The sequence below is a fragment of the Megascapheus bottae genome, chromosome 21 (assembly GCF_031878675.1).
Source record: "Megascapheus bottae isolate mThoBot1 chromosome 21, mThoBot2.hap1, whole genome shotgun sequence".
Classification (NCBI taxonomy): Eukaryota; Metazoa; Chordata; class Mammalia; order Rodentia; family Geomyidae; genus Megascapheus; species Megascapheus bottae.
In genome coordinates this window covers 38,088,359-38,113,075 of record NC_143529.1, presented here as the reverse complement: position 1 = coordinate 38,113,075, position 24,717 = coordinate 38,088,359, and the positions used below count along the sequence as shown (strand labels likewise).

The window sequence follows — 24,717 nt, the reverse complement described above, 5'->3', positions numbered from 1 at the left end:
GCTGGACCTTCAGCCTCTTCTTGGCTGTGTGCAAACCCCCCCCCCCCCCCCCCCCCCCGACAGTGTCCCTGGGGAATGGGGACTTTGCAATGGAAGTGGTGGGGATTGATTCACACCATGATGAGGAACAGAACCGCTCAGTAGTGTTAACGGCAGTAGCAAGAGCTCAAGCTTGGCCAGGAACTCAGCGCGCCCCCCTCCCCCATACACTCAGCGTTCCCTGCTGGCCCCTTGGTAAGAGAGGAGACCTAGCACACTGGAACACTGTTTGATATCTTAAGTTTGGTCCTATGTGTGAGATAAGCATGGCCACATTGAATGATCACCTCTCTGACCTCTGAGCGTGACTGGCATCTCAGGACACTGAAAACAGGCAGCTGGTTAGGCTGCCTGAGGTGGACGCCACCTCAGAGGGGTCTTTCCAGGCAAGATGGCTAACAAGAACAGTGTGTGACCCCCTACTCGGCCCTGGCTGTGGAAGACTGCTTTTCCACAGCCTGTCTGCTGATGTGTGCCACACACACAGGACACCACAGTCTGGGGAGGCAACTTGCTGTGGTTCCTACACTTCTGAATGTGTGTACAAGCTTAGGAGACTCCTGGAGGCCTGCCACGTGGAAGCTACATCAAAGGTGAGCAACAAGGTGCCCTTCCAGGCTATCAAGAACCAGGGACCTTCTCCATGTCCACATGGGACTGGACTCAGAGGTGGCACCAGGCATGAAAACCTCCGCAGCTGTCAGGAGTCGTCCTGCGTCCACGGCTGGGCTCGTGTGTCTCAGGGCCATCCCTCTCAGGAGTGGCTTGGTGCTAAGCTTCTGGTCCCCTCCAGGAGAGCCCTGGCCCTCGGCCAGATCCCACGGCTGCCCTTTGCTTCCACAGCTTTGTGTTCCCACAACTCACCAGAGTTAGAGAAATACATTCCATGACGTGTGACACACAGGTAGAGAAGATGAGACATCAAGGGAAAAGGTAACTTCTCTCAAGTGTCTGCCCACTGGGTGTACAGGGTGAACTCCCTTAAGGGTGGGGCTGTGCCACCCCCTTATCACTGCCCTCTGCTGCCTGGGCTTCCTGGTAGGGTGGGTCTGAGCCTTACTGGGAATTAGGCCTAGCCTGCCCCTGGCAGCCGCTGTCTGCCAGGCTGGAGCTTAGCCTTGTGTGTGTGGACAGCCTGGCTGTCCTGGGGCTAGCTGGAAGGTGATAGGACTGTGGTCACTGTCCCCTCTCCCAGACTTTAGTACACCTAGAAAGGCCCCAGCACCAGCCCTCAGCAATGCCTATGGCTGTATTGGTGTTAAGGGCCTGTCATCTTTAGTGTCTGCTCTAGTGCCAGCCCTGCACTCAGGGAGGCTGGGGTGGGGGGGCCGGGGGGGGGGGAAGAATAACATTTCATCTCTGGAAACTGCCATCTGTCCTCAGCACTGCCCTGGGCTGTCTGGGCCTGCCAGGCCAGAGTCTAGGCAGCAGGGGCTGGCAGACCATCTCCCATTGATGAAGGGTGTCAGTCTCTCTATCTAGGAGCAGGTCCTAGCAATGAGGAAGGAACTTGGGATGGGGAGAGGATTTTGGTGGCAGCCAGTCTGTAGCCCTGTCTGTGCTAAGGATGGGGGGAAGGGGAAAGAGGAGCTTTCTCAGGAAGGCTGGGTGGGACTTGCGGTTGCTTGTCTTGTATATCTTGTACATAGTTGCCAGATCTAGGTGCACTGCCCCCTGCAAAGTCCCTGGCCTGTTATGTCTCGTGTCTGTTATCCCCCAGGTGATAACAGTACTGAGGTCTACAGCAAGCAGAGGCATACCTGGGGGAGGGACATGGAAGAGCAGCTGTCTGGATGGACAGCAAGTGATCACATAGCTTTTGGCAAGATGGCCTAGACCTCCTCTGAGTAGGGGGTCACTTTCCCTTAGTGGCCCCTTAGTCCTGCACAGGTAACCCCTTCCAGGCAGGAGCCTACCACGGCTCCCTGCAGCCTGTGAGAATGTTAAAACATTTGGACAAGGTTGCACCAGACCAAGGAAAGAATCGGAGGCTTGAGGAAGCCAGGTCTGCAGCTTGGGATACAGCAGGTGTGGCTACACACACTGGGCATTTCCAGGCAGCAGCTCACATGGCATCCTCAAGTCCCTGGTTCTGGGAGCCACTAGCTGTGTGTCACCTGTGCAGGACCACTGGGCCGAGTTCCCGGCAGGATTCTTCCTGCAGTCACACGAACATCTGGTAGACATTTGGCGTCCAGCTTTGTCTGCCCGGTGAAGGCAAAGCCTATGGCAGCCGCTCACACACCCAGGAGGACTGCACTGAAGTGGGAGCCGCTGAGCACTGTGAGGGAGGAGCCGCTGGCGTTGTCCAGGAAGACAGAGACATACTGACCCTTCTGCAGGAAAGGGCACCTGTCAGGCACAGGGCTGGCCTCGTTGCAGTGTGCACAGCACCCACACCTCTGCCCACTGTGCCCCACCCTGGGAAAGGCCTGCGCTTGGGTCAAGTGAATGCTTGGTAGGCCTTCCACTGGAGCCAGAGCCTCTGGCTGCTCTCTGGTGCAGGCGCCCCTCCTCCTGCAGGCTGTTTGCTACAAGGCTTGTCTCAGAGGCTTTCTTGGAGTCAGAGCCGTAAGAGTGGTACTCGGGCCTATGTGGGCTACACTGCAGCACTCTCATGTTCCTGCTGCCAGGTCACAGGACTGGGGTGCCCACTCAGCTGAGACCATGCCTCTGCACAGCTTTCTTTTTAAGAAAGAACAACCCTACCATTTGCCAACTCCTCACAGTGCCAAGAAAGTGACTGTTGCTTAGCCTCAAGCCTGCCGCCCTTGCAGTGGACTCCATGGGCCAGCGCAGGTGGGAGGCTGGGGTACCCACCAGAGCATGGGCTGCTCAGGAGGTAAAGATGCTGTGCTGTGCCCAGGGGTCCTGGCCCCGCCGTGGCCGTGCTGGACCTACCCCCACGCACCTGCAGATAAAGAACACCATTCACAGAGACGGTGAAGAGCTCACTGCTGCTCTCCAGGCCCATGATGGTCTCTAGGGAGCTGCAGTCAAGATAGAAAGAGTCAGTGGGTCCTGAGATACCACCAGCTTCACTCGCATGCTCAAAATCCTCTGAGGACGCACACTGTGTCCAGAAAAGTGATTAGTCCGGACCTGAATTGGGTCCCTAGGGGAGGAAAGGCTCAGGGCCAAAGGCATGTTGCCAGCCCCAGGATAGGGGATGTAAGCACAGGCTTTGACTGGTGCTAATGGAGGTTGAAAAGTGGCAGCAGGCGATTGAAAATGCCTATGGAGGCCCATAAATCCATGGTTTTCAAAGCTGGACAGAGACTTGAGACTACCGTCTCCAAGTAAGAGGGGTGCCTGCTAGTGCTGGCATTGGTCCCTGGCCTGGGCAAGGACCCTAGCAGTGAGCAGGGGGAAAGCCTGCAGGTAATGCAGGGAATGACTGAGGAGGGGGCTCCTGGAGCACCGGAACGTCTGTGGGAGGTCACCAGGACTCCCTCTGGAGAGGAGAGCCCCTGTGTCAGGGTGCCCAGGAAGAAGGCAGGAGACCCCCGGAGGAGGAGAGGGCAGTCTGGGCAGGGCCTGGTATCAGTTGACAATCTCTACCATGCCTGCTGCACTGCCCAGGAGCGGGCCCACAGCTCCTGGGAGCCTGGGGGGGCTCTGCCGGCCTAGGTCTCCCATGCAGGGTCCCCCGGCACTCACGTGTTGCGCTGGCACTGGGACTGGATGCAGACAAGCAGGCGCAGGCGGTCCCGGGGCCGTGGCGGGCCCCGCCTGGGCTCCCCTGCCAAGGCTGTGGGGTGGGGAGGGGGTCAGGGTCACCGCGGCTGTGGGGAGGGGGGCGCGGCGGGGCAGCGGGCGGTCCCCCCACGCCCGGGGCCTCACCCACGTGAAGTGTGGCGGCGAGCGTGTAGAAGCCGGCTACCGGCGCCGTGTACTGGCCGCTGGTTAGGTTCAGGCCCAGGCCCCGACTGAAGGCGCCCTCCGAGTCAGGCTGAGGGGCGCAGGAAGGTCATCCATGGTACCAGAGGGCCAGAACCCGCCAGGCTCTCCGGCCCCGCCCCCTCGTGCCCCATCCCCGGAAGACCACGCCCCGCAGACACCCGCCAGGCCCTCCGGCCCCGCTCCTCGTGCCCCGCCCCCGGAAGGCCACGCTCCGCAGACACCACCAGGCTCTCCGGCCCCGCCCCTCGTGCCCCGCCCCCGGAAGACCACACCCCGCAGACGCCGCCAGGCCCTCCGGCCCCGCCCCTCGTGCCCCGCCCCACAGACCCCGCCAGGCTCTCCTGCCCCGCCCCTCCTGCCCCGCCCCCGGAAGACCACGCCCCGCAGACGCCGCCAGGCCCTCTGGCCCCGCCCCACAGACACGGCCAGGCTCTCCGGCCCCGCCCCCCGAAGACCACACCCCGCAGACCCCGCCAGGCTTTCCGGCCCCGCCCCTCCAGCCCCGCCCCCGGAAGACCACGCCCCGCAGACGCCGCCAGGCCCTCCGGCCCCGCCCTCGACTCACCAGGGTGTAGACGCTGAGCTCCCGGAGCGCGCGCCGCTCCACCAGTGCGTCCTGGTGCAGGCGGCAGAGGAAAGCGGCCTCCACGCGGGGCGCCCGCGGGCCCGGGGCCAGCAGGGCCAGCACGGGGCCCGCATCCTCGCTGGCCTCCCCCAGGTCGACGTCGGGCCCCGCGTGGGTGCGGGTCGGGGCTGGGCTCCCCGCGGCGGGCTGTGCGGGGCTGTGCGGGCAGAGCTCAGGCCCTGCGTGCTCTCGCCGCTGCAAGGCGCCTGGCACAGAGCAACAGAGGGTGCAGGGCTGGGGGAGGGGGCGGGGGTGTCGAGGCAGTGCCCCCGGGCCACGCTCCTCGCACCCACGGCCTCTGACTCCCCTGACAGCCCTCAGCCTGGGAAATCTGTACGTAACTAAGTATTGCAGCTCTCCTGGCTCTGCCCCGGCTGCAGGTGGCACTGCAGGATGAATAACCGGGCCCACCTGCAATCCCAGTACACAGGAGGCTGAGATCGGAGGACCTCGGAGGTTCGAGGCCAGCCAGAGTAGGAAATCTATATGATACTAATCTCTAACTGCCAAAAAGAATGCCAGCCTTGAGCAAAACAGCTAAGGGGCATGGCCCCGATTTCAAGCCCAGTACTCACACACACACACAGAAAAAGGAAAAGACAAAACAAGAATAGGCAAATGAAGAAGAGCCACTGAAGAAAGGGAGGAGAGAAGCCCTGTGGCTCTTCATGGCACCGGTCACTTCCCATGAGCTGCGCTGGCTACAGCCAGACCCAGCGGGGACTGGGCTCCCAGTGGGGCACAGGGGTGGGTCTTGGGCACTTACAAGGACCTCAAGTGCAGTCCGTTCCTCCTCTCCCACCCACACACAGGGCTGACCAGTAACTGTCTCCCTAGGTGCTTGCTGAGCCCTGAGATCTGCCCCACTGCTGGGACCCACCCCTCAGGAGCCCATGTCTGACCATGGCCCCCTACCTTTCAGCAACAGGCAGAACTCCTTTAGCAGTACTTCGGGTGCGATAATGGAGCCAGGTGGTCCTTGGGGTCCCTGGGGCCCAGGAGGTCCTGGCAGGCCGAGCTGGAAGTGAGGTTTGGCTTTGAGGACATGGATGACCCTTCCTCTGGGGGCAGGCAGGGGAGCTCCCCCTTCCCCACCACAAGGTGATGGGCTCGGGCCTTCCCTAAGGGGGTCCTCGGGGTCTCTACTGCTCTGAGGCATGCCAGGCTGCAGGCTCCGAGTGAAGGCCTGGCCTTGGGGGGTGTGAGCTCACTAGGAGGGTTCACACTAGGTTGGGTGGACCCAGCAGAGAAGGGAGGCAGCCCCCCTGCATGGAGAAACCTGGGCAGGGCCAACTGACCCAGAGCAAGGCTCCCGTGCAGCCTCCCAGTCTCAGAGCCGGCGTCCATGACTGGGTGGGTCCCCACCAGGCAACAGTGGGCCACTCATACAGGTCAGCACCTGGGACCAGAAGCCCAGCTGCGATCAGAGCTCCTGACTGAGGGCTCAAAGAGGAAGGCAGCCCTCGGATCCAGTATCCAGTTAAGGTTGAATGAGGGTGGGGTCCTCAGCCCACCTGCAGGCTCCTCCACCATGCCAGGGGTGTGGGGAGAATGGCTGGAACCAGGCCTCCCCACTCAGACCCCAGCCTGGGCTGCTGTGTTCCCCTGCTGTGTGCAGCAGGAAATGGCTACACACACCAAGGAGCCAAGGGCAGAGATGCTGCTCACCTTCAGCCTCTGGGCCTTGCCCCTGCTCCTCCTCCTGCCATTGGCACCCTTGTCACTCTGCCTGACAAACAGCATCCAGGTGTCCCGAGGGTCCACACGGTGTGCCTGCTCCACAGTGGGCTCCTGGAAGACAACCGGCCCCACACTGTCTTCCTGCCAGTACCACTCTGACATGCCTCCCAGCAGGTCCCGTCAAGGGGCTGTCCTGCAGAGCGTGGCCCTTGTCACCTGGGCACTAGAGTCATCAGCCCTCGGTCCCTTCCCTCCAGCCATGGAGGATGAGGCCTGGCCTACGAGCTCGCAGGAGAGGCAGGCCCAGGCAACAGAGGAGGAGGAGGAGGGTGGAGTGTGTGTGGCTCCACAGCAGGTCTGGGGACTTGGGGGACATCAGGCTCTTCAGGTCCTTCCTCGAAATGAGCTGGGATGCCCGCCCTGCCCAGACAGCAGCCACAGCCCTGACCATGGAGGACCCTACCTTCCGGCACCCCTCCTGCCCTCCCAGGGGACACAGGCTCCAGGGAGGTAATTGCAGCCTCAGGCTGTGCAGGACACAGGGCACAGTGGAACAGAGGGCCACATGAGCTGGGAGATGCAGTAACTCAAGGCCTCTGCACCAGATGTGTCTTCCTCCCTTTTTTTTTTTTCCCCAGACCTGGGGCTTGAACTCAGGCCTGAGCACTGTCCTTGGACTTCTCAAGGCTAGAGCTCTACCACTTGAGCCACAGCACCACTTCCAGCTTTTTTTCTATATATGTGGTACCAATGAAGCGAACCTGGGTCTTCATGCATGCCAGGCAAGCACTCTATCACTTGGCTAAACTCCCGGCCCTCTTCCTCAGTGTTTTGAGACAAGATGGACTCACGTGCCTTGGCAAGGGAGGCTCCTCAGAGGAGCAAAAAGCTGGAAAGGACACCGGCTTCAGGTGACCTGGGGTGCAGGCAGGATGGCCAGCTGGGATGAGGGAAGACGCCCAAGAGGACTTTGATGAGGTCATGGGCATGGACTCTGGTGGGTAATGGGGCCAACAGACGGTCCCAGGATCTCAGGCTGGCCAGACAGGGCTGTCAGGCACAGACCTGCCAAGTATCAGCTCCAGGACTGACGCAGGGCTGTGTGGCCGGATGGAGAGAGGCCTCTGAGCCCAGGTCCTCTGGCCTCCCTCTGGGCTGACAGCTGCTGGCTGCATGCAAGGCCACCAGAACTGATGGTTTCATGTGTCACAGCCCCACTAACTCCTCCGTGGAATGAAATGTGAGGAACCTGCCCCATGCGGGGATGGGTGGCTGGCACTCACTCTCCCCGCGGGACAGCAGCAGGCAGGGATGCAGCCCCAAAAGGCTGGTGAGGAGCACGGGAAGCCATGTGGATCAGACACCCAGAGCTGGGGTGAGGACGGGCATCTTCCCTGGCCAGCCAAGTCCTGCGGCCACCACAGCTCACTCGGGAACCTCAGGGCCTTGGGGCCTCTAGGGACATTTTGGGCACCCAGAGAGGACCCCAGCCCCTCACTGCCTCCTGGAGACCATGTCCTAATGTCCTGCCGACCTGCGTCGTCTCAGGGAAGCCACGGGGTAAGGCTGGGATGGGATACAGAGCTGGGGGCCTTGGGGGCCCCTCCCCACCCCAGACTGCTGCCTTCCCACCCTTCATTTTTGTTTTGTTTTTTGGCTGTCGTCGGTCGTGGGCCTTGAACTCCGGGCCTGGGCGCTGTCCCTGAGCTCCTGAGCTCAAGGCCCCCGCCCTGCCCCTGGAGCCACAGCGCCACTTCCAGCTCTCCAGATGGGAGGTGGGAGTCTCAGGGCCTTCCGTGCCCAGGCTGGCTGTGCACCTCGACCCTCGGATCTCCGCCTCCGGACTCCTGCGGCTTCCCACCCCTCTTCCACACGGGCTTCTGGCTGACGGGGGTCCTACGTGGGATCCCGAGGACGCCGAGGCTCTGTGTCCGCCGGGCTCGCTCCCCGTCAGGCCCGCGGCCTCGCTCTGAGCCTTGACCTCGTCCCGCCGACCCAAGACCCCGGGGCGAGGAGGAGGGCGCAGGCCCAGCGCCAGGGCCCCTTCTCGGCTGAGGCCGCGGCACAGAGCCAGCAGGAGGGCCGGGCGCTCGGGATGCGGCCGCCCGCGCCGGTCCACCACGCCGCACCGAGGCTCACACCTCCACCGCGGGCGCCGGCCTCGGGGACGGCGACCCCGACGTCGCGGTCCCTTATCTCCGCGGGACACCCGTCCTCGGGCGGCCCAGGGGACCGGCCCGCCGCGCCCCGCCCGCCCCTCCGCGCCCGCCCTGCCCGCCCTGCCCGCCGCGCCCCGCCCGCCCCTCCGCGCCCGCCCTGCCCGCCCTGCCCGCCGCGCCCCGCCCGCCCCTCCGCGCCCCGCCCGCCCGCCCCGCCGCGCCCGGCCGAGCTCGGCGTCGCAGGTCCCGGCGCCCGAAAGCGAGCTCCCTCCGACGGCCCCCGGCCCGGCGGCCGCGTCTTACCGGCGGGCTCCCGGCGGGCGAGGGGGGCTCCGGGGAGCCGAGGCCCGCGGCGGCGGGCAGCAGAGCCGCGCAGACGAGCAGCAGCCGCGCTCGGGCGGCACGGCGGGCAGGGGCCATGCGGGCGGCGGCTGGCGGGGCTGCCGGGGAGGAGGCATCGCCGTCCCGGGCCTGCGCCTTATAACACGCTCGAATCCCGCGCGCCGGCTCGGCGCGCCCCCTCCCGGCAGCCGCGCAGGCGCAGGAGGCAGGGCGGACCGGAGCGCCCTCTCCCGGCTGCCGCGCAGGCGCAGGAGGCAGGGCGGGCCGGAGCGCCCCCTCCCGGCGGCCGCGCAGGCGCAGGAGGCAGGGCGGGCCGGAGCGCCCTCTCCCGGCGGCCGCGCAGGCGCAGGAGGCAGGGCGGGCCGGAGCGCCCCCTCCCGGCGGGCCTGCGCCCTGCACTGCCCGTCTCGCCGTCTCCTGTCCTGTCCCCATGTCCTTGGCCCTCCTGATCCTCCCTTTCCCGGATGTGCGCCCTCCTCTGCTCTGCTCTGCTCTGCATGCTCCCCGCAGGAACCCCCGCGCCCGCAAGGCCCCGGCTTGGCACACGGTTTGAGCCCCTGCAGGCGCCTCCCGGTGACCTCCTCCCCTGGGCTGCCCGGAGGCAGGAGACTCTGGGTCTCCCCCGAGGGCGCCCCTCCCGTGCCCGGGGCCACAGCAGCCCTGGGGCCGGGGCCTCCGCCCGACGAGGCGGCCCCCTGCCTGCCGCCTTCCAGCCAGACCCTCTCCTCCTTCCCCTCCTCCTCCTCCTTTCCCTCCCTCTCCCCCTCCCCTCCCCCTCCTCCTCCCCCTCCCCTCCCCCTCCCCCGCCCCCCAGAGCTGCTCAAGCAGTAGAGCCCCACTTGTACACATGAACACCCGAATTCAGACCACGGCATGGGGAGCAAGGCCGAACGACGATGACGAACCCAGGGTGTGAGAGGCCTCTGGCTCCCGTGGGTTGGCCCTGGACTCCTCTGAGCCACAGGGGTGCCAGGGCTGGCACAGCTGGGTCCACTCCACACAGCCCACCACAGACAGGGCACATGCAGTCACCGCGAGAGTCCTTTACTGTTTCCTGGTTACAGACCTGGTCCTGGCCTGGGTCAGGACCCAGAGAGGTTCAGTTGCCCCGGGGCAGGTCTGCGTCGCCCCCAAATTATACTGACTGGCGGAAGGCACCAGGAGATACCCCACCCCTCACCATTCTCTCACCGAGGCCCCCACGAGCCTCCAGGTCTGCACAGGAGGCCTCCTTGGTAAGGACGAGCCCTCGTTTGCAGAAGAGGCGCCCCAGGAAGCAGGAGATGGCCTGGCTCTGGGAATCATCTCCTGCCAGGCGGGGACCTGGCGCCTGCTGGCTCTCTGTGGCGCCCTCTGGTGGCAGTGGGAGACCGCGCTGAGGCAGGGCCTCTTTGGGCCAGAAGCAGACTTGAAAGCAGCACTGACGACATCCAGAGGCCTCCAGGGAGGCCTAGCTTCAGTGCCCACCATGCCTCGTCTGTACAGCTCGAGGCCAGAGGTGGGAAGAGCTGGCAGTGGGTTCTGAGGGTGTCAGCTCCTTTCTCTGAGGTCCTGGTAACCCTGGGGTGGCAGAGCTCCCCCCCCCCACACACACACTGTGCAAGTGCCAGAGCTCGTCACTGGCTGTGGTATTTGGTGTGACCAAGCTGGGTCCTGTCTTCTAGGTTGTGCATTCTCAGGCAATTGGGGGGACATGGGACCCCACCCCAGCTTAGTGCTCCTGAGAAGGCTGGAAGGGCTGCGTCCACATGGATAGATCCAGGAAGATGGTGGAGGCTCCATGGTAGAGCCAGAGGCGGGGCAGGGCACCGTGGCGTGCCCAGGCATCCCGCACAGTGTCGTAGGCCTCCATCTCCACACAGTAGTCACCATCCATGCCCTGCCAGCGGCCGCCTGTCACATACAACGCGTCCCCCAGTGGCACCAGGGCTCCGTTCTCATGCAGGCTGTGCTGGGACTGCACCTGTCAATGGGCAGAGTCAGGGTCCAAGCAGGGGCCAGGACACGGAGAGGGGAACTGGGAAGGGGCCAGGACGCAGGGAGAAGAATCCCAACAGAGGCTGCCTCAAGGGGGCTGGCATTGGGGAGGGTGGCAGCCACTTAGCCCCTATCCCAGCTGGCACCAGCTCTGGGGCCTGTCCGGGGCCCCTCAGGCCTCCTCAGGCTCCCTGTAGCAGGACCCCCTGGACCTCAGAATGGCGCTTCACCCTGTCAAGTCAGAGGGACCCCAGCAGGTGAGGGAGCAGATGCCTGAGTCCGGGCTGCCCCCAGCCTCCAGCGAGGCCAGGATGGACACAGCTCCCTCAGAGGGGACATGGGAAGAAGTGGCTGAGCACCAGCCGATGCTCAGGGAGGGCTGAGCCCCTGCAAGCCCTCTTGATCACCCCTGGGCCCCTTCTCCCACTTTCCTGCCTCTGCCCTGTGAGTGGTGGAGCCTCCAGTTTTCACAGACACTGCATAGCAGCGGAGTCTGCCGGGGAAGCGCAGGGTTGAGGGAGGCGTCTCTTGTGGCCTCTGTGTGAAGACAATGGGTCACCCTACCCCAAGCTCAAAGAGGCTAAAGGGGGACCGCGACCCAGCCTGTGGCATGCGCTTGGGAGACGCCCAGTGCAATCCAGTTGGAAAACTGAGACAGAGCGACCTGGCTGGGCACCCTACACCTTCCTCCCCACGGGGTCTGGGACTTCAGCTCAGCACAGCCTTGGAGCCCAGGACAGCTGTGGGCAGCAGGACGCAGAGCTCTGACACCACCAGGCAAGCTGGCAGGAAGGGAGGTGACCTTTCCCTGGCAAGTGAGGGGATTAGGCATCCAGCTGTGGTCTAAGACCCCAGGAGGAGAAAGGCCAGGTCCCTGTGCCCCAGGCTGGCCTCTGCAGTGGCCATGTGCCACTCATCTCCTGAACCCACTGGTGGAAGAAGAGAGGCTGAGGGAGGGCGTTGAGGGGAATCCTCCCCAGCTGTCCTCCCCAGGACACAGGCTCTGAATGGTCATAGGAGGGAGCTGCTTTCCCTGTCTGAGGTACCTACCAGCTGAGCCTGGATTTGATCCCCAAGGAGGGAAAATGGGCATCCAGGGGACAGAACCCAAGTGCTGACCAGCTTCTCTCCACCCCCTTCCTGCCGGGGAAGGCCAGGAGATGCCGGGAGCCTGGAGAGACCGAGGCATCCTTCCCCACCAGACCATGGCCTCCAGGCTGGAGAGACCAAGGCTGGCACCCTTCCCCACAGACCAAGGCCTCCAGGCTGTTCTCTGCCAAGCAGGAGTCCTGGGGGCAGCGGAAGCACGTACCTACCTTCCGCCACAGGTTGGCCCCGGGGTCATAGACGTACACCTTCTTGGTGTTGTCCCCAATGAGATAGAGGGCTCCATTCAGCGCCGCACAGCGTGGTGAGGACAGGTACTTGGGCAGGAAGGGCGAGGCAATCACACTCCATGCATCTGTGGGGCATAGGGAGGCCGAGGAGATCCCTGGGCCTGGGCCTGCTGGCACCCAGCCCTCGGGCACTGCCCCATGCTGGAAGTCCAGTCCCCGACTGTCTCTCACTAACCCACTGCAGTGGGGGCTCCAGGCCTCTCATCCTCAGGGCAAACCTCAGCCTGGATCCCTCCCTGAGCCACTGCTCTGGACACAGTGGAGGCCTCGGCCTCTCCTCTTAGGCCTTTGCCTCCATTCTGCCTGACCCCTGTCTCCTGCAGGTCTGCAACCCCAGCAGCTCCTGCTGCAGGTGCCTTAGAGTGGCACCTGCCAGTCCTCCCTATCCTCACTGCCCAATCCTCCCTATCCCTCACTGCCCAATCCTCCCTATCCCTCCTTGTCCCTCCCCGCCCCTTGCTGCCCCATCACTGCTCCTCACTGGGAGGTGATTCCTTGGGTTTCCTGGCCCTGGCCTCCCACCCCCAGATGAGGCCCTTGTAAAGAGGGGTGGGGCGGCCTGTGACCTGACTCTCATCCCTACCTACCTGCCTTGACCCTTTTGGAAACTGTACTGGGACTTGAACTCAGGACCCAGGTGGAGATGGAGCCTAGCACTCTACTTCTTGAGCCACAGCTCCACTTCCAGTTCTTTTGCTTTTGTTGATTTGTTTTGGGTGGTTAGTTGGAGAAAGGAGCCTCATGGACTACCTCTGGGCTGCTTCTCCACCTCAATCCCCAGCTCTCAGTCTCCTGAGTAGCTGGGATTCCAGACGTGAGCCTGTGTGACTGTAGGCTTTCAGTGGGGGGGTCCATAGGCCCTGCCTCCGTTGGGCACAGGCCTTGGAGTGGGGGTATCTCCGAGTCTGCCCACCTGTCACGGGGTTGTAGCACTGCAGGGCCAGAGCGTTGTACTTGCAGGCACTGGAGCCCACCAGGTAGAGTCGGCCCTGGCAGCTGGCGGCTGAGAAGTTGCTCACATACTTGAGGGCAGGGCTGACGGGGGTCCAGCTGTCTGTGTACGGGTCATAGCTCTCCACTTCCACCACATCCAGGGTGGTGCCTGTCGGGGAGGGGTCCCAGTGGGGTCAGGACAGCAAGGTGCTGAGGCAGAGGAGGAGGTCTGGCAAACTCAGGGAGGGTCTGGGGCTGCCCCAGGTGGGGAAGGCAAGTGAAGGATGGTGTGGCCTCAAGGGGTGGTGGGCCCATCTCGCAGGCAGGGAATTTGGGGCTCTGGGAACCAGGAGGGGTCTGCATGCATTTCTGTACTAGGCATGGAGAATCTTTTCCTGCTGAAGGCCATTGGATGTTTATAATATTTATGGGCCACACGAAATTATTAGTCTAGGCAGACAGCCACTGAGAAGTCTATACATCTGCCCATCATGTACCTATGCAGTCCACTGGCTGGCGGGGCCCTGAGCTGTAGGCATCTCAAGGCCTCAGGGGCGTCCGGAGGGGCTGGAGCTGGCAGACACATCTGCTCTCCTGCAGCTTGACGTCAGCTTTTGTGAGGCCCTGGGGCCCAGAGGCACTGGGGCTCTGGGACTGTGTGCTATCTGATCTGTGGCCAAGAACTCAGCTGCCACTGATTGCGAAGGGGTCAGCCAGGATAGGCGGCACATTAGACGCAGCCCAGAGCCAGGCTGGAGCTGGAGGAGCTTTGGGGACCACCATACTTTCAATAGTCATTCAGTTGGCAAGTTCCCTGGGGCAACTTCATGCTGGGTGCCTATGTTAGGCAGGGCCCTGAGGGCTCCCCACCCCACGGTACACCCCGGTGGCTTTGGGCTATGGGCCAAGTCTAACTTTCTGGGATTGTCTGCTCCTCCCACGCAGGGACTTGAAGACTCTGTAGGCCCCAAACTGTCCCATTCATTCTGTCCCAAGGTTTTGGGAGCACTTAGTCCGTCTTCTCCATGGATTCTGAGAGCCTACGGGGGTCCTAGTGTGGGGCTCACGGGTCCCCCAGGGCGCTGTCCAGGGCAGCCCCAGAAGGTGGAGGGGGAGACTCAGGCTGTAGGAATGACGCCCCTAGAGCTGAGTGGCAGGGAGCAAGGCCTCACCACCGATGGCGTAGATCTCGCCGTTGAGTGCAGTGCTGGCGTGGTTCGTGCGGGCCTTCAGCATGGGCGCCACAGGCTTCCATGCTGCCTCCTTCAGCGGGAAGCACCAGGCCTGGGTGGTTGACCAGGTGTCCGTCTTAGTGCCCCGTGAGCCACCTGCCAGGAGGGGTTCTGGAGGTTCTGGGCCTGTGGAAGCTGTGGAGGCTGAGTCCCAGTGCCCACCCACTGCCCTCAGTGCCAGGTCGTGATTGCCATACCCTGGTCCCGGGACAAGGCTTTAAGTGGCAGTCTAACTATGGGACCCCCCCTCCCCCAGGCTTCCAAAGATGCAAGTGTTTCTACTCCACCAGGGAAAACTTCCTCCCTCAGCCAAGTCTCATGGGGAACTTTAACTCCTCAACAGTGAGGAGCGTGGAGGGTCCCCACACTCAGCCCTCCCCGGAAGGCCTGGCTGCACGGCCCTGCTGAGCTGGCCTGGGCCTTGTACATGCTGGAGTTGAACCTTCCAGACCTCATGAGGGAGGCCTGCGGGCCTGCTCACTTGTCAGGGGCCCTGCTGAGTGGGGAGTGCTGATTCTAGGGCTTTGCTGGGCCAGCGCTTGCTGGCTAGACTCACCCCAAGCAGCCCCAGCTGCCCACCCACCTGTGACGTAGATGTCATTGTTGAGCGCTGCCAGTGAGAAGCCCCACTTGTGGTAGTCAGGGAAGTCCGGGAGAGCCATCCACTTCCCTGGAGGAAGGGACAGGCGAGGGTCAGGGTGTCTCCGCCTCAGGCTGGCTGCAAAAGTGACCAGCTCGCCAGCAGGGAAGGGATGGGGAGGGGCTCAGCTGCCCACTGAGTTGAGGGCAGCACCCAGGGGAGGGGCCAGAGCCAGCCCTGGGGCTCATCTTGCCCCTGCCCCTCAGTGCCTGGATGCAGGTTGGACACAGGATGGCACCCAGGCTGACCTGGCATCCCTCATCCCTGGTTCATTCATCTCTGTCTGGGTCATTGCTGTGCCCATGAGGCCACCAAAGAATGAGCCACCAGCTCTGAAACAGGCTGGCTCCAACTCCAGCTTCCATGCCTCCACAGACCCAGCCTCAGTCTCCCCACCTGTAGAGTGGGGGTAACCCCAGCCTCCCAGGGAGGTGTGCTAGCGGCTGGAGTAGAGTGATGGGCCAAGGTAGAGCTGCCATCCATCCTGCTGCTCTCCAGGGTAAATGAAGGCAAGGGAAAAGAAAACACTGGGAAGATGGCAACGTGAGACCACAAACAGGAGCTGGTGTGGGAACTCCCGTGGGAACACTCTTGTTTTTGACCACTTTGAAGCATGTAAAATTCCATGCCCCATAGTGAGCAGAGCCTGGCACTCTGGGCAGGGACTAAGTGTCCCCTGACTCATGTCTATGTCACCCCGGGGTGGGGATGGCCCAGCCATCAGTGACCATCGCTGCCAGCCAGCTGCTCTGCCTGACGTCAGCCCCAGGTTGCCTTTGACCTGGACAGCCGCCTCAGCTTTCCTCCTCTGCCAGGTCAGTGGCTGACATCACCCATGTCTGGGGACCTGCCTCTACCCCAGGACCCCACCAGGTCTCACCAGGCTTTCCCAAGCATGGGGAAAATGAGACAGAGGCTATTGTGGATGACAGGCTCCGGGACCCCTGCTAGCCTGTCCTCCCTTTCCCAGGCAGGCAGGGGAAGCCAGGCCTCTGTCCCCAGCTCAGGACTTCCTTATAACTGTGGAAGCCAAGAGACAGAGGGCTGTTTGGGGAGGTCAGGTGACCTGGTCAGAGGCCATTTGGAGCCCTCCTAGGGCTGACCCTGAACCTGAGTTTTCACTTGTGGGTTATTTGCCCATATCCTCTGTCTTCCATTCCCTCTTGAGTCCTTGTTCCTCTCATGAGTGTACAAGATGCCTGAAAAAAAGCAGTAGTTCAAGTCATCCTCCTCACACAGCACTGTGAACAGTAAAGAGCTTTACCTGTGCCCAGGACCTAATTAAGGCCAGAAGGCCTTCTTCTAGCTGGAGGACAACTGGTCTACCAGCCAGGCCTGCTCAGCCTCCCTATCATGGCCCTTGTCTCCACTGAAGTCCTGTGAGCATCAGCAGGTTCCCCAGGCCATGGACTGGAGCCAGTGCCCTGTGGCTGGGTACCTTGCTGGCTCTACCCACCAGCAGACATGGCTCTCAGCATGCCTCACCAGCGGCATTGTGGCTGTGTCCAAGGTGGTGCAGCAGGTACTCACGGGCCTTGGTGTTGTAGAACGCGAAGTTCCCGAGGTGGGGGGTGGGCTCTTCACTGCCTTCCTCATCCTCTTCCAATGCCCGCCCGCCCACCACCACCAACACCTCCTGCAGCTCCTGTGGCTGGTCAGACAACACCTGTGGGCAGGAGCCAAGTCAGAGTGGCCACCAGAGGCCCACTAGTGTTGTTCTGTGTCAGTGCCCATGTGTGGGCCGGGCAGGCCTACACACACACACACACACACACACACACACACACACACACACACACGTGTACATATCGGCTTGAGTGCATGCACATGTATGAATGCCCTTGATGGGCTGGCAGCAGTGTGGCTGACCTACTGCCTCCCCAGCATTCTTCACCTACCCTGTGGCCACTGTAGTCCCACATGTGCCCTTCAGAGACACTAGAACCTGTCCTCAGATCCCTACATCAGTCCCTGTCTCCAGACCACTGCTCCCCAGCCAGCCTGCATGGAGCCTCAGTCCAGTGGGGACAGCAGCACACTTCCATGTGGGTCTCGTGACTGCAGGCCCTTCTCAGGATGTCCAGGCCTCCCCAACTTGCTAAGCACAAGATGAAGATAGATAATGGCCAGTGGACAAGCCGCCTGGCAGCTCTAGTCACTGGTGTGTGCCAAGTGGAGGCCAGGGTTGAGCTTGGCTCTCTCCACTGTCCACTCTTCACTGGGCCTGTGGCTGGCCACATCTCCATCCCCACAGGCTCTCAGCAGCCTGCTGGCTGCTCTTGTCCACAAGCATCTCCACTTGGCCATACCTGAGCCTGTCATTTCATGAGGACCTTACCCAAGCCAGCCCACTGGCAGCATGCACAGGAAAAGGACCCTCTAAAGGCTTGTTGGGCATATTCAGGGGCAGATGATACAGCATCTGTGCCCTCTGGACCCTTGATGGTGTTTCCTTTTTATCTCCTCCTAAGCTCCTGCTCCAATGCTAGGGCCCAGCTCCAATGCCACTTCCCCCAGAGAGCCACATCCCCAGCCTGTCCCCACCCAGGGCTGGCTGGTCCTATCTGGTCCTCAGTTTCCAGGTTCATCCCTGCTGAGTCCTGAGATCCTTCAGGCCAGGGACTCTTCTAGTTTTCCTCCTTAGCACCCACAATCTGTGCTTGAGGTACAAAAAGCGATGCCCTCACATGAGACTAGCTTGAAATGGCAGTGGTGCACAGTTGAAGGGTACTTTGGGCTCTGAGATCCTCTCGTTTCTCACTCACCCCACGCTGGCCCTGGGACAGGGCCTCCTGGCATGCCTCTGACCCCTGGATCAGGGGCTCTGTGGCCAGCAGCTGCTGCACACAGCGCCTGGGCACAGCATCCAGGTGCACCAGGCTGAGCAGCTCAGGCAGGTGAGTGGCCCGGGCCTGGGCGTCATGACGCACCCAGCGCAGCAGGGCCTCCAGCCGACTTTGCTCTGGCTGCACCTGTAGCAGGTCGCTGGCCAGACAGGCAGCCAGCCGGTCCCGGGACAGCTGCAGGAACTCGTCCTCCTGTGCCACAGCCTCGAAGTTCTCGCGCAGGAAGGCCCAGGCCTTAGCAGCCACGCCCGGCAGCCCCTGCTGCTCCCCAAACTCGCAGATTCCCAGACAGTTGGCGGCATCGAGCTGCTGCTGGAGGTAGCGGCCGCAGACCTTCTGCACGGCGGGGAAGTGAAGGTGCGAGGCCGTGCGCGTCAGCCCCTCCACGTTGCTCTGCGTGATGGTCAGCCGGCCGCTGTACACGAAGTCCACCAGCTGCGCCACCACATCTGGCTCCACATCCTGCAGCTCCACGCGTGCGGAGAAGCTCTCGGCAAAGTCTCCTGCAAACATGGCGTGGAAGTAGGGGCTGCTCAGGGCCAGGAGGCCACGGTGGCAGGGCAGCTCCCGGCCGCCCACCAACAGCGTGACGTCTGCCAGCTTGGGCAGAGAGCGCAGGCGCTGCAGGCCATCCAGCATGTCCTGGGCATGCGAGGGCAGCTGGATGTCCAGGTCGTCTACGTTTCGCACCATGGTGCTGTGCGACGGGGCCTCTGCACAGCCACTGTCTGTTCTGTGCCCCGAGCCTGGAGCCACTCTGAGCACCTAGAGAGGAGGATAGCAGGATCAGACACCCAGCCACCATCTCCTTCCCCACAGGGACCTGTCGCCTGATCATCTGGACATCCACCATTCCTACCACCAGTGTACTGAGCACGTCCTTGACCCAGGCGCAGACCCCTGAGGCAGCCATGTGTTGCTCCATGTTCAGGGTGGAAACAGGCTCAGAGGGGCAGCCTTACCACATGGTCAGGTGGCCAGGCAGAACAGGGCTGGCAAGAGGGCTCCTATGGGCCTCTTCCACAATGCTGGGCTGCACAGCTCACACGGCTCAGGGGTGCCCTGGGCCCAGGCTTGCAATGGGCCTCCTTGGTTGCAGAACCAATATTGCTGGGCAAGCCATGGCAGCGTTTCCAGATTTCTTGCCTTGCTGGTTTCCATACTGCCTAGGTGACCTTGCTGAGTGACCTTGGGTGAGCCACCCCTCCCCCACCCCATGGAGAGGCTGAGGGCGTAGGGGTGTCGGCCACATTTCCCTTGAAGCTCTGCATATACAGCGTTCCCTACGTACTAGGCTATGGCCCAGGCCTCTCCTGCACTGACCATTAGGTCCTACAACTTTCCCCTCAGATTACAGCTGGGTAAACTGAGGCACAGAAGCACTTGAGATCACTCAGCCAGGTAGTGGGGAAGCTTGGTCCGTGGCTAGAGGCAGGTTGCAAACACACAACCCGAGAGAAACATCACATGGCAGAGCCTGTGATCTCAGGCACACACCCACCTCTGGGCTAGTTCATGTCATGCTGTTTCTTAATGTACTTCTAAGTATTCTCCCCTGAGAAAGCTGTGCCCCAAAGACGTCCTCACAGTGCAGGTTCTGAGGGGAGGCCTCTGACCACCAGGGGGGCCTCACACCACAGGCAGTGGGTGGAATGCCTATGGCTGGGTGGTGTCAAATGTCACAGCCCTGCAAGTGTGCTGAGGCCTGTGGGGAGGGATGGGCAAGAAGCTGTAGGGAGGGGTGGCATCCTGGCCCCCTGGGGCTCTCCCCTGCTTACAGTGCCAGGAAACACCCCAGGGCTGACTTAGGCCTTCCAGGGAGCCGCACGGGTTCACGCCCACACAGGACAGGGTCCGAGGCTGCAGCCCTGGACCCTGGTGTCCAGGGGCCTCTGCAGGGAGGGCAGTGGAGTAGTTAGGCCCTTATAAGCGAGGCGCCTTGCTCCCAGCCACCTGCAGATCTCACATTCCTAGCCTCGCTGCTCCTTCTGGCCCATGCCACTGGTGGTGGCTCCCAGGCTAGAGTGCCCAGCACGACCAAGGGGTCTCCGGCTCCCTTCATACTGGCTGCCCAGTGTCCTAGCACAGGGAGGAGGCTCCGAGGGTCTCAGAGCCCCACCCTGGGACACCCATGAGGTGAGGGTGACCAGGAAGGACAGCAAAGAGCCTCGACCCCACTTGGTTGTAACTCCAGGGGTTCAGTCTCTCCCTACTTAGCTTTCTAGCAAGGACACGAGGAAGTGTGCCTGCCGCCCCTCAGCCCAGCCCTGGGCTTGGCCTACACAGCCAGGCTTGGTCCTAAGCATCCAGCCTTATGGCCTCCAGGCTGCCTGGCTGCCCTCTGGCTGCCCTCTGCTGTGCACTGAATCAAAGCCACCTATCTTGTCCTCCACCCCACCCAGGGCCCCTGGGCCCTACCTCTCAGTGCCTTGGGGTCCCTCTCGCTGAGATCAGAGCCCTGAGGACAGAACTCAAGCAGCAGGGCAGAGCATGGAGGCCGGACTGGACTGGGCTGGGCTGGGCTGGGCTGGGCAGCCACGTGGGGCCCAGGGGTATTTTTAGCTTTCGTCTGCACAGGAGGGAGGGTGTGGAGACTGTGTGCTCTGAAATCTGGCACTGTCCACTTTTCATCCAAGGGTCCAGGCCTCTGAGTCTGGAGGCCTCCCAGGAGTTTGTGGGACAAACATGAGCTTTTGCCCTATCTGGGAAGCTGGGCTGATATGGGTGGGGGAGGACGCAAGGTGGGGCATTTGTAGGAGGGGACAGTGGTGCCCACTCAGGGTGGGAGGTTGAGTGCCCACCCTGAAGAGTGGGCTGTGAGGAGACACCCAGGAGACACCCAGGCCTCCCTGACCCACAGCAGCTGGCTTGGCTGCACTGGTGTCTTCATTCATCCTGAGTGCTCAAGGCAGCCACAAGAAACGGGGTCATCTAAAAATAAACAGTTGCATCTACACACCATTCCCGTCCCCATCCCCACCCTGCCCCACCCTGTCCTGGGGCCTGCTGGGTTTGTGCCTGGGTCTGGATGAGGCTTGTTGATCTCAGTCAGGTTGGGCCAGGGAGCTGATGAGGGGTCTCAGATGCTGCTACGCCAACGGCCAGAGCCAAGCTTCCCAGCCAGGGACCGCAGGGCATAGGAGCCTCGCCCTAGGATGGCTGGGGCAGGGGGCAGGGGGCAGCGGGCATCAGCCTGATGGGCCCCATCCGAGGGGAATAGATGATGCCCTCACAGGCAGAGGGGCTCCAGCCACCCTGAGGACAGCCCTCCTGGAGAGTCAGGCCATTTCTAAGAGGTATTGCAGGGTCCTGAGAGCAGGTCTGGAAGCACACACATACGCCCAGCCAGCGCAGCGCTGGGGAGGCGGCCCGGCCGGTCACCGCAGCCCTGCTGGGGAAAGCGGGCAGCTGCGTGTGCAGAGCTCCACACTGAGCCCCCGTGGTGCTGGACAGGCACCCCCTGCCCTCCCCATCCCACACAGGGGGACTCTCCTCTGGGCTTTGGTCTTCAGCCACACCTGGGAGGGGACCTCCATGGATGTCCCTCTGCTGTCACATGCTGCCCCAGCAGAGGGACTGGCGGGAGGCCTTGGCTTTGTCTGTTGATGGGTCACTGCACCCCTGCTCCGCCTGAGGGAAGTGAGGAAAGGAGCACTGCTGACGGGCTCCCAGGCGGCTGCCTCTGCTGGGCACAGGGCTGTGTGCCATGTAAGTGGGCCTCTCAGGAGATGCGGTGGGGATCCGGGGCCCAGGGACTCAGATGACAGGCCAGTCGGAGCCACTTGATGCCAGGACTCAAAGTGGATCCTCTTGGGCCGACTGCTTCTGAGTGGTACACGTTTCAAGCATGCTACTTGTTTATTACTAGGATGACAAAATCAACATAGAAGATACTGTAGTGGGGAGTTCAAGTCCCATGACCAACAAAAAAAAATATTGTAGTGCGGTCCAGAGGTGGACAAACTGTGAAGTCGCTCAGAACACGATCGGGATGTTAAAAGTTTTTAGAGCAGGGAAGGAGCTGACGTGCCTGGACTACATCCCAGGGTGGGGATCTCGGAAGGCAGCCCAATTTCCAAAGAAGGCCAGAAAACATGCTGGGCGTTTCACACTCTAAATCGCATACTTCTTTATCTATAGTCAAGATGTATCTGGTTGTGAGAGCCAGGATGTCCTTAGTTTGGGTAAAGGAATGGCAGGGAAAAGGGTGTTACGTCTGGGTAAACAGTGACAAAGGGAAGCCTGGGGAAGGGAGTTAAGTCTGGGTAAACTGTGGCAGAAGGAAGCAGGGGGAAGGAAGGGCTCTAATCTGAAGTCCCTAATTTCCACAATTCCGTTACAATACATTTCCCCCATTGCCTACATTACACTATAAAGCAGAGAACTGCACCACCACAGACAATGCTCATGCTTCCTTCTCTCCAGTCCTGCCTGTCTGTGCTCAGCACTCCATGCTGAATCATGAGCATTTCTGGGGAGCTCAGGGCTCGCAAACACCATGGGTGTCAATTTCATGTCAGCCTCACTTCTCGGGTTATGTGCCTCCTGTCAGGAATGCTGGGCTTGTTTTACAGCTTGGCCGGCTCTAAGGGGGAGGGCATGGGCTTTCACTAGTTATTAGGCCCTAGGATAGAACCTGAGCACAAAATCACAAGTAAAAATACACACTTGTGGCTCATGCCTGTAATCCTAGCTGCTCAGGAGCCTAAGGTCTGAGCACTGAGGTTAAAAGCCAGCCTGGCAGCCAAGTCCGTGACTCTTATTCAAGTACGGAGACTGGGAGTCAGGAAGACGATCTCGCTCTCACAGCCATTCTGGTGTCTTGCTGGGTGGAGGGAGCTTTCCACCTGGTTCTGAAAAGCCTAGAGGTGAGAGAGGCCATGTGAATGCTTAGCTCCAGGAGAGCTAGGAGCTTTTGCTCTGCTTCTGAGAATGTGCAGATGTCAGGCTGCTTAGCCCTTGGGAGGCATTTGCTACAGAGCAGGCTGGTCTTTGGTTTCCCTCAATGTTCTGATTTGCTCGCCTCTGGCAAGCTCTCTAAATGGGAATTTTGAGGTGTATGCTCTTATAGGTGAAAGGGACTTCCCCAATCCCTCCCCACCTTACCCCCCTTGGCCTGTCAGGAAACTCCCTCCCTTTCCTTTGTCGGCAGAGCAGTGCGCCAGAAGCCCACCGAGATGATAGGTCCGTTCAAACAGCAAAGGTGTCAGTGGTTGCCCCAGCCATCAATCAACCATGCTGAATTCCATTGGCCACCTGTGTATGGCCAGCCCAGCCACATGGCTGGGGCCTATAAAAGTAGCCTGTGAGATCAGGCGGGGTCGCTCTCTCGCTCACATCTTAGAGGCGGCCCTGATCGGTCAGTATGATCCTTGATGCTAGGTGCGGAATAAAACTCTGTTTAACTTAACTTCCCAACTTCCGCTTTTGTGTCAGACTCGTTCCTTTGATCACGGACCCTAACAATATGGAAAGTTCTCACTGATCTGGAGCTACTGCCTTCTATGGATCTCCACCCCAAACAGGTGGCTTTTGTCTTCAAATGCTTGGTTCAGGCTTGATTCCAGACTGCAGTCCACGTGCAGTCACTGGCCCTCCAATAAAGACTCCCAATCTGATCTCTCAAAAGATGGCTTCTCCGTTTTCCTATACATTAGCTAACAAGAAAAACAAAAACAAAAACCTGGAAGTAATGCTGTGGCTCAAGTGGTTGAGTGCCAGCCTTGAGTAAAGGAGCTCAAGGACAGTGCCTAGGCCCAGAGTCCAAGCCCTAGAAAGAAAAAGAAAAATAGAAAAAAGGAAGAGCAGTAGGGCTGGATCTCTGCGTTTGTGCAGGCTGGCCAGAGGCGATCTGACTTGTGTGGTACCTGGGCTGTCACGCCTGACTGGAGGTGGGGTCCCTAGAGGCCGCCTGGAGGCTGCCACACAGCTCCTGTGCTTCTTTCAAATCAACGTGTCAGTCATTTATTAAAAAAGCAAATCGGCTCTGCCTTCCCGGGCGGCTGCTGTGCACAGAGGCTGACACCATACGGGGCTTGCTCTAGGCACAGGAGGAAAGGCAGTGCCCCAGCTCCCCCCCCACGGTTTCTGTGCCTCTCCACCCCTTACACACCCGGCAGAGAGAAGCCCTCCCAGGGCTTACCAGGGAGCCTGTTCCGTGTCTGGCACCCTGGGCCGAGTGGATGACAGGTGACAGGCAGCAGGCAGGCCTTCCAGCTGGGCCAGCCTTGCCAGCCTTGCGAGGGCTGCTGTGGGGCCAGCCTGCCTCCCAGTACACCACAATCACCTGGGAGGTCGTTACCATCAGCTCTCCCAGCCCCACTCGGGGCCGAGAATCACATCTCTGGGGTGGCCTCCCTCTGGAGGGACGCCGTCTGTGGAAGGGCCTGGACCCAAGCCCATATGAACCCAGGACACCCCTCCCAGATCTCGTTAGTTCCCCTGATAGCCTGGGTCTGACCAGGCTGGGAAACTAAGGCTGAGACTGCGGTTGACAGGTGGGCCTGGACATCAGACTGGTGCACCCACTTCCTGCACAGAAGCCACTCAGCGCTGGGCTTCACCCCCCTCCCGCTCCCACCGGCTCGGCCCAGAACTGGCTCCTCCCCCCCCCCCGTTCCCCTCCTCCTCCCCCTCCTCCTCCCTCCTCCAGCTTACCTGGCCAGTGATGCCGAGGGATAGGGAGGTTCCAGAATGCCCAGACATTCCTAGAAGGGGTCAGGCTCCAGGGAGGTCTCTGAAAGGGGAGGCCTCCGCCTGGCCTTTGGGTCTCGGATTTGTGTGACAAAAAAGAATTTGGGGTCACATTGAGGTAAACAGCAAGAAAGTTTATTAGTAAAGCAAAGCAAAAGGTAGTAGACCACACCTGGTACCTGGCCCAGACGGCAACGGGGCACCAGCTGCTCTGGCTGCAGGGCACCCATGCCAGAGAGGGCTGACACGGT

The 24,717-nt window shown here is 61.4% G+C and overlaps 2 protein-coding genes across 3 annotated transcripts; both read right to left on the bottom strand.

Annotated features, from left to right (window-relative positions):
* Window positions 1-1,682: 1,682 nt before the first annotated feature.
* On the bottom strand, window positions 1,683-8,826 carry Erfe (erythroferrone). The gene is made up of 9 exons (XM_090355147.1): window positions 8,710-8,826; window positions 6,236-6,358; window positions 5,483-5,585; window positions 4,697-4,773; window positions 4,508-4,651; window positions 3,883-3,991; window positions 3,700-3,790; window positions 2,951-3,029; window positions 1,683-2,375 (listed from the first exon to the last, which is right to left on the bottom strand). The coding sequence occupies exons 1-9, from the start codon at window positions 8,824-8,826 to the stop codon at window positions 2,277-2,279; spliced, it is 942 nt and encodes a 313-aa protein (XP_090211273.1). The 3' UTR covers window positions 1,683-2,276.
* Window positions 8,827-10,459: 1,633 nt separating this feature from the next.
* On the bottom strand, window positions 10,460-18,469 carry Klhl30 (kelch like family member 30). Of its 2 annotated transcripts, XM_090354429.1 has the most exons (8): window positions 17,693-18,466; window positions 16,925-16,939; window positions 16,458-16,578; window positions 14,871-14,957; window positions 14,228-14,383; window positions 13,036-13,224; window positions 12,042-12,187; window positions 10,460-10,711 (listed from the first exon to the last, which is right to left on the bottom strand). In XM_090354429.1, exons 1-8 carry the CDS (start codon window positions 18,464-18,466, stop codon window positions 10,460-10,462), a joined length of 1,740 nt encoding a protein of 579 aa, XP_090210555.1. The 2 variants fall into 2 exon arrangements, with proteins under 2 accessions (XP_090210555.1, XP_090210556.1); XM_090354430.1 differs by lacking the exon at window positions 16,925-16,939 and having other exon boundaries at window positions 16,458-16,593; window positions 17,693-18,469.
* Window positions 18,470-24,717: the final 6,248 nt, after the last annotated feature.

Coding starts and splice junctions, on each gene's coding strand:
- Erfe (XM_090355147.1), bottom strand. CDS start 8,826: ATGGCCCCTGCCCGCCGTGCCGCCCGAGCGCGGCTGCTGCTCGTCTGC. Junction 4,652..4,696: donor AGCCCGCCGCGGGGAGCCCA/GCCCCGACCCGC, acceptor GACCTGGGGGAG/GCCAGCGAGGATGCGGGCCC. Junction 3,791..3,882: donor CGCCGCCACACTTCACGTGG/GTGAGGCCCCGG, acceptor CCCACCCCACAG/CCTTGGCAGGGGAGCCCAGG.
- Klhl30 (XM_090354430.1), bottom strand. CDS start 18,466: ATGGTGCGAAACGTAGACGACCTGGACATCCAGCTGCCCTCGCATGCC. Junction 16,594..17,692: donor TGTCCCAGGGCCAGCGTGGG/GTGAGTGAGAAA, acceptor TCCTGCCCACAG/GTGTTGTCTGACCAGCCACA. Junction 12,188..13,035: donor GTGCTACAACCCCGTGACAG/GTGGGCAGACTC, acceptor TATGCCCCACAG/ATGCATGGAGTGTGATTGCC.